The sequence below is a fragment of the Poecilia latipinna genome, unplaced genomic scaffold (genome assembly GCF_001443285.1).
Source record: "Poecilia latipinna isolate Pla-1442-1.1 unplaced genomic scaffold, P_latipinna-1.0 Scaffold3294, whole genome shotgun sequence".
In the NCBI taxonomy this organism is placed as follows: domain Eukaryota; kingdom Metazoa; phylum Chordata; class Actinopteri; order Cyprinodontiformes; family Poeciliidae; genus Poecilia; species Poecilia latipinna.
The window spans coordinates 18,589-27,183 of NW_015115910.1; the positions used below are offsets into that span (position 1 = coordinate 18,589).

The following is an 8,595-nucleotide window of genomic DNA, read 5'->3' on the forward strand; positions in this document are numbered from 1 at the left end:
TTGGATAAAACCCAGAGTAAAATACTTAAATTAATAATGATAACTTATGATTAAGCCGATAATTAATATTGGTTGATGTTGGTTTGATTATAAGAATATTTACACTTACTCTTACACTTATTGAAATACTTACAGCTGAAACAAGTAACTGTAACATGGTGTCAAATGATTAGAATAATGAATTATTATTGGTTTCTTTTCAGAAATGTCTGTAAGAACTCACATTATGATTATAAGAGTAACTAATAAGTAATGGTTATTATAAAATTATAAATGAATGCTAAATCAGAGAAACTAAAAGGTTATAAATGTGATTTTGACATTGAACTTGAAATAGTGTAAAGTGTGTAACTGTAACTAAAGGTCACTGATGTTGTGTTGGAGGTAGATGGTAGGTGAAAGGTCAGGGGGAAAGAGGAACTGATGGGAGAGCGGAGGTGTCCAACGCCTTATTGCTAAACTTCAACTTACCTAAGAAAAGGTTAGACACAAGAGGGCTGTTGAGCAACCCTGGGACATTAGAACAGACATCAGGTCATGTCCAAAGATGGTGATGGATATGAGATTATCGGTCCAAGCAGTCAGCCAATGAAACAGGCACAGCAACAAAGCTAGCCAATGCAAATGCACCAAAAGGGTGGATAAACTCTTTATAAGGTGAGTGCAAAAGAGGAATCTTTGGTTGGATCCTTCAGGCAGCTTCGAGCCAAGATCGAGATGGACAAAGAACTCTGCAGCTGAAGAAGAGCCGGGGCCACAGAGCCGAAGACTGTTCTGCACATGGGGACCAACCCGTTAGCCCCGCAACATGTGGCTTCAAATTGCACTTCTCTCACCAGCTGGGTTCGAGACCCCAAAGACAAAGACAAAGACCAAGGTAAAGATGAAGATAAAGACAAAGATAAAGAACAAAGGCAAAGATGAAGAACTGGTGTGTTCCTTCCATGAGACCAGCTCGTCTACATCTCGATGGACCAGAAAGATCGTGAGACGAGGAGAAAGGAGCTACAGAGCTGCAAGACAAGGAGCTGAGGACCGCTACGTGCATGAGGAAGTTACCCTGAGGCCCAAGACCTGCCGCTCTAAGTCAGTACTCTTCCTACCAGCACCCAAGTCCTGTGTGACCTCACCATCGAAGCGGACACAAAAGTTCATCAGACCTGCAGGCCCTCATCTATCAGCGCTGTGAGCCTTCTGCTGCTGCAACACTTCCTTCATCAGGCCAGTTCTGGGGTTCAAGATGCCAAACTCCGTCCATCTCTCTCAAAGTTTCCCTTTTTTAGTTTAGAGTGTCAGCATTAGGGAAAGATAGATTAGATTATTGATTTTACTTATTTGATTATTTCTGCTACTGATTTAAGCTGTACTGACCCTTGCAAAATTGCCTTACTAATAAAATAATTAGCATTAAGAAAATCTAAAAGATGTTGTGGACATTCAATTAATGAGTCACCTTAAAGTTCTTTGATGGTTGTAAAATAGCTATGAAGTTTGATTCTGGGAGGAGAAAGTGGAAAATGTTTGATAGGTTGCTTTTAGCCCAAACAACACCCTTGGGACTCACACGAGTCACTAAAACCCTTCCTGGTTCAGTAACAAGTGCAAGTTGTAATAAAGAGAAAGAGCGACCGTTAACAGGTGTGCTCTGTGAAGCTAGCTGATTGCAGGCTGCTCGATCTGGCTAGTTCACAGGGTGAAAAAGGGTGGGACATCTGGATGGAGGTCGTTAGAAACCAGGCTAGTCTTTCTCGCGCCCAGCTTAAACAGAAAGTCCTCTATATTCTCATCTGGAGTAATACTCAGGAGTTAGAGGCTTCTCGGACCTGTTAGACGGAGAGCTGGCGAGCAACATCTGCCTCCTCTCAGAAGGGGAAGTAGAGAGAGAGAGAGAAGGAGGGGGGGTTGTTGCGCAACAACAGTTCTCACTGGAAAAACAATCATGCTCTCATCACAACAAGGCCCAAAAAGATTCATTGTCTCATCTGGCCACATAATTCTGTTACACATATTTGCTGATTTCCATCCAAGATTAATGTCTTTATTTTAATGACTGCTTTAATAAATGCCAGATTTTTGACATGAACAACTAATAGAACATCTAATGTCTTTGGCTCCTTTACAGTTGTGGCTTGTCCATTGCCTTTCTAATGCAATTCTCATTTCCCTTCAGTGCACCATCTAGAATTTCTCCCATTGACAACAGTTTCTGATGAATTTCATACTGGTCAACCAGCAAACAGATGGAGAAGTTGTGAACGATGACATAGATTTTTTGCACAGTTTTAGAATTGTTGGTTAGCAATGACAGTGGAGAAAGTGAACAAAGCTGTTCAGTCCATGTTGGCCTATAATAATGAGCAATTGATGCTGGAACAAGAGGAATGCTTAAGACATTTTATTCCTGCCAAAGATGTGATTTCTCTCTTTACAGCACTCGCAATTTCCAGTAAACTTTGTAGTATAGCTACAATTGTTTTCACCTTCCGTGCCTCCAGCAAGTGATTGTTTCTCAATAGCCAATAGTTCAGGCTTTCTGCACAAACCAAACCATAGAACCAGTGGGCGTTTTTCTACCAAGCTACTAGAGTTGATTTTTCAGTTAATTCTGTCCTTGTCCTACATGCTTAGGTTGACCACAATGTCTTGGTATGTGTTGGTATGGTAGCCATTATGCGGTAGTCAGTGGACGATGGTTTGAGTAGTAGTCTGTGAGATGTACTTTGGTTTCCAAGAGGATGTTAGTTGACTAAGAAGACTGTTTCATGAATCAAATGGATTAAACAGGATTTTATTCAGTTGTATCAGAGTAAAGAGGGCTGAATACAAACATATGGGAAATCTTTATAAAACATAAATCCTTTTTTCTAACTTTACAGTTAGGCACAACTTTGTGTGGAAGGCACTGAAAACAGTGAAGAAACAGTTAATTCCAACTTTGTAGCCCCAAATCTCATTAATTAACATTTCTGCAAACCTTAAGTTAGATAGTGATAGGCTGTAGTTGTGGGCAGCATGTTTTTTTCTTTCCAGAATGTAATTCCTTTGTAACAAAGCAGTTTTCTAGCAAATAAGCAGATCAATACTCTGTGCTAATGAGTTAACTTTAGAGGTGCTGTTTGTCTGTATGCGGTTTTATCACATTTTCACAACGCCTGGCTACCTGTTTGCTGCTTTCCACCCTCTGTGGAATGGTAAGCTAACCGCCTGTTTATTGCAGCTTCAGGAGAGCATTTTTCAACATTCACACTTTACAATCATAGGAAGTAAATAAGACAATTTCTTTGAGATTAATTTGAGAAACATCCTTCTTTAATTAGACTAAAAAAATAAAAAAGCATACAAGCTGTGATTGATTTTAGTCCTTTGTAAAATCAGAATCCTTGTAGCAATACTGTAAGCTATTGATAAGAAGATGTACCAAAAAGTCAAAGGTTTCAAAACGTATATAAGTCTGTTTAATGATGCCTGAGAAAGTTCCCGAGTGACCAGCGTTGCTCTGAAGCATAAAGTAATACAGCTCTGCCCCTCCCACACCTATTGCTATGCATTGCTGGTCAGCTGGCAAAAAATAGTCTTCCACACTTTCCCCTCCTTTAGAAGTTTTTCTGCTCATAAAAAATAAAACAGGGTGTGAAAAGTATTAGTGTTTTGCTGTTAAGGTTAGCTGCTAAAGCAGATTACCTTATAAATGAATGGGTACATGTTCATGTTTGCGTTGTACCAAAAACAATGTACATCCAAAAACGTACAATGTTATGCTGAATTAGTATGTTTCTTTAAAAGCTATTGTGATATTTACTGGCTGCTTATTCTATGTTTGATACAGAAGCGTTGAGCTGCCAGAGCTAAGACATAAATTCAGGAGAGAATCTCATCATAACAAACTTTTTTGTTATCCTGTCGTGTAATAATTAAACAATTCCAGGGCATTTACACAAACATTATACAGTATGATCCTAGTGCTGATATAAAATCAAAGCATCCTAAATATTGACTTTAACAATATTTTATTGCCATTTTAATTATCAAACTAACTGCCAAAGCAAGGAAATAAATTCAGGAGTAATATCTTGAAATAACCAGAAAGTTTCTTGTTATAATGAGACATAAAACTGATCATAATGAGACTTGTATTTCATTAAAGCCAAAATATGCATTAGAGAGATGCATTTAGACAATAATATACGTTTGTGTGAAGAAATGAAGTAATCATAGAGAGCACTTCCATAGTGATAGTTGAAATAACTAGTCAACAAAGTCAACAAATTTGTGTAGGAAATGTTTGAGTGTTTTTTGATGGTGAATCTTGAGACAAATAGCACCGTTGCTGTCAGCTGCCATGGCATAGCCAACACAGACAGCAAGAAAAAAGAAAACAAGTGACTTTCAATTATTCTCCAATGGTTTTTCTGCGTTATATTTCCCTTTGCTGTGGCATGTAACACTAGATTAAGAATATATTCATCTCCAGGTTTTATTTGGCTAACAGACTTGTTCTTTCTGCCCTCTGGCATGAGCAAAATTTCTGGTTGTAAACAATAACATGCAAGGGGTTCATACCAACTTTAAGAATATAATGTAAAATATTTGCATAAATGCTGTCAAACTGTTTAATTACTACACAAGGTAAAATCTCCTGCTGCCCCATACATAATAAAATAAAAACAGATTTTTTTTCCCTCAAATGTCAAAGTAAAACAGGGAAAGTCCTTTGGGTATTTCTATAATCAAAACAAAAGTACACAAACAACAGCAGCTTGATGTGGCAGCACTTACCTCCAGAATGTGGGGGAGCTCCACATAAAAGAACCACTCCTTGGCCCTCACGGACGTTCACTGCACTCCTCACCGACTGCGTTTTGAAGCTGTCAAGATCTGATGAATCAGAAAAGATCACTAATGAATTTGTCAGCAGCTTAACAAAAGCTAAAAGCCTCGGTAGCATATAGTACCGCGTTTGCCACAGTGTTTCTTTTAACAGTTTATTCATCCTGGTTTCTTTGATGAGGTCGGCTTTAGAAACAGCACAACGCAGGTTTCTCCCGGAAACACAAAGGAGAAGATTGAGACTTTAACAGGCCATCTGTGATTGCCCCGCAGGCGCCTCATGACAGCAGCTGATGGTTTCAAAGACGTCGGGGTGCTGATGAAATAGATGGACCTGCCTCATTGATGTTTACTGCAGCAACATGGCAATTTAGGTTGCAGGGAAGAGATTAGACTGAAATGGGATAAAATTAGCAAGGAGGAAGGAAAACGCCGGTAGAACACAAGAGGGGAATGCATGACAAATGACAGTTTGCAGAGCCAGCAGCAATAAGTAACATCATTATTAAATGTGGTGTAATCTTGCACTTAAAAGCATTAGCTTCCCCATCAGTACTCTCAGCACTATCTATCGCCTGCAAATGAATGACCATTTGCTGGCAGGGATAGGATGAAAAAAAATAACAACCTAAAACCTAGCATGATAAACCACCCCTGGCTTCATGACGGATGGGGGGATGAGGGGCAAGCTGCAGCAGTCCGTTCTGCTCCTTGTCTCCAACCCCTGGCTAACTGCCTGGAGTAAGCCTTCCAAACACAAACAAAAAGAAAGTCGGTGTGACCGATAAGGGAAATTAGGAGAAGGAAAGATTATGGAGAGAAGTGGGACAGAGTTGCTGCTAAGATTAATGAGCAGCTTTACGTTGACCTCGGCGGACTCAAATGGAGCCAAGTCACGGCAGGGCCGCAAGAGGCAACAGGAGGAGGCGACGCACTTAAAACACACACAGAGGTAACGTCCCTCTGATCTCAGCAGGCCACCTTAGTAAATACTGATTCTCTCTCCTCTAACAATGCTTCTGATTCTGAGGAATCATAGCTGGTCTTCTAGCCTGTTGATCATCAGAAAAGCGATGCCTTTAAAAGCAGGCAGAGGTGAATCAAAGAACTTCTAATTGCCTAGCAGACGAGAAAAAGTCAACTTGTTTGCCCAGATTGTGTAAATTTGAACAAAAAAAGGGATAAAGATGATGCCAGGCTCAGTGCTTGGGGGTCGGGGTGGTTGTGTAGACTCTGAACAGAAGAGTAATGGGCTTCATGGGAGTCAGCTGACCACACACTGTAATTCTGAAAGCTAGAGGCCAAACTCACTATAGCTGCAGTGATTCCTTTATAAGCAGAATCAATCTCTGCCATATAGAATTGCTGACCTAGAGATTACAGAGGGAGACTATCGCAGTGCCAGGATGATTGGTCTGGACAAGGACGCCAGTGTACAGACATTCCCTGTTATAATGTATCATATCTGGCAGAATTCTTAAGCCAAGCTGATTCAGGGGCACCGCAGGACAACTCAACTACAAAATATACAACATAAATGAATCTGGAAAATTCAATCAACTTAGGATGTGCTAGGTCCATTTGCGGTCAATTGATGGCCCTTGTTTGTTGTTAGGAGTTTAACAACAAAGTTAAACTCCTAACTCCAAAGGAAAGTCCCAGGTCCCATAGCAGGATACCAAGCCAAACTAATCGAATCAAGTCCTCAACAGTCCTGCTTCACATTTGGTTTAAGGTGTTTCTTTCAGTAGTTTAGTCATAGGTTTCTACTGCTGCTTCATACTCCTTCCACCCACAAGCCACTGCAGATATCATGTCATGTTTACACACATAGCTGAATAGATTTACAGTACCTAAAGGACTGTAAATCTATTCATTGTAATGAGTTGACACGTCATCAGCTTGACTAACAGAGCCAAGTAACAACAAAACCAAAAAAAAAAAAAAACTGAACGTGACTTGATAGGCAGTTACTCTCCTGTTCTATAGCTCATTCTTGTTGCATTCAACAAGACAGACCGTTTGTCTTTCATGTGCAGCAGTTTTACAAGTATTCCTTCCTTTGATCACTTTGCTGCAAACCATTCAAGCAATGGTTAGTGCAAGAAAACTCCCATTCTTCATCTTCCTCACACTTTTCACAAATAGTCTTGTTTTAAAGAATCTAGGGTCTAATTAGGGTCTAATGAGAGACGGCAAAGATTTTCAGCAGACCACAGGATGGCTGAACCATCTAGAGCAGGGGTCTCAAACTCCAGTCCTCAAGGCCCGCTGTCCTGCAGTTTTTAGATGTGCCACAGGTACAAAACACTGGAATGAAATGGCTTAATTATCTCCTCCTTCTGTAGATCAGTTCTCCAGAGCGTTAATGACCTAATTATTCTATTCAGGTGTGGTGCACCAGAGGCACATCTAAAAGTTGCAGGACAGTGGCCCTCGAGGACTAGAGTTTGAGACCCCTGATCTAGAGCAACGTAGCTTTGAACCTTTCAACTTCTGTTTTCTGTGGAACTTCCTGGATTGGGAAATGTTGGCAGCCTTTTGGAAAGTGTCTACTTTCAGGCAGCATACACCAGGATTGTAGCCAATACTTCCTTATGTTAGCAGTGGCAAATATAAGATGCGAAAGACGTCTTAATATTTTTTTCAGTAGCTGCATTTCCATTACAAATCTGTGTAGGACTTTTTGATATTCTGCTAATGTCAATAAAAAACAATTTTGCATTTCTGATGTTTCCATTAAATAAGAAATGAAATTAAAATCGCATGTGAATAAGTTTGTTCATGCAATAAGTCATTAAAAATTATGGATGTGACAGATGTAAACACGTAAAATACATATTTCAGGAGAAGTTAGCGTTAGCGTTTTTTTCAGGTGTCAAAGCAACAAGCTCTGCCTACTTGAGAGCAGTTACATATGTTGGGTTTTGGGGAAGTAATCTGTGATTTTACAGAGGAGTATTCACACTTTGGAATGATAAACTCAACTTTTTATGAACTATGTGTTGGTGTGAGAGCTGTGATGGTGTCTAAAGAGGCCAATGCCTTCAAATAACCACATTGCTGCTGTATATAAACTGGTGTTATTCATGTGATGTGAAAAAAAAGTGTTTCCATTGCAGTTTTGCGGTGCACACCTATTTCAAAACAGCTGCAAAACTATCTCATTCTAGAGCAAAAACCTTTTAGTTTTTTCAAAATTAGCATGTTTTTTTTGGTCAAAGGAAACACAGCTAGAGACTGCTTCCTTAAAACTCCATGACAGACATTACAGAAAAAGTGTTTATTTAAGATTTCTTTGTAGATTTTTCTAAAAGAAGAGCATCGAAAGTTCAAGCAGACTAATCTAAAGTCAGCACATCAAATATGTACAATAACCACACAATGGATACTGGCCTAACGCAATCCTGTAATTATACATTTTTATATGTTTTCTAGAATTAAAAATGGTGCACTTGAAAAACTGCTTTAACTTATTTTTTTTCAAATATAATTGAAATATTTTGTAAATCAAACTCTATTTTAAATAATCTGCCTCTGACAAGTAGCTTAACTAGAGATAACCTAAATTTAGATGATAACAAACCTGCATTGCATCTCTTCTTACAGCCCTTATACTGTGCACAACACTGGCCAAACACCCAAAAACCATAATTTTTTTATTTGACATAGTTACGCCCTGGGAAAAGAATCAAATAATCCAAAGAAACAATTCCCACAGTATTACCGTATTTTCCACACTATAAGGCGCACCAAATTATAAGGCGC

The 8,595-nt window shown here is 39.3% G+C and overlaps 1 protein-coding gene across 1 annotated transcript in view; it reads right to left on the reverse strand.

The window, feature by feature from the left end:
- The window catches only part of LOC106940604 (contactin-3-like), a 47,332-nt gene that overhangs the window by 18,407 nt on the left and 20,330 nt on the right, over positions 1-8,595 (reverse strand). Inside the window, exon 3 of the mRNA XM_015023382.1 lies at positions 4,777-4,875. Within this exon, the coding sequence (XP_014878868.1) occupies positions 4,777-4,875 (99 nt within the window). The remainder of the gene's footprint in view (positions 1-4,776; positions 4,876-8,595) is intronic.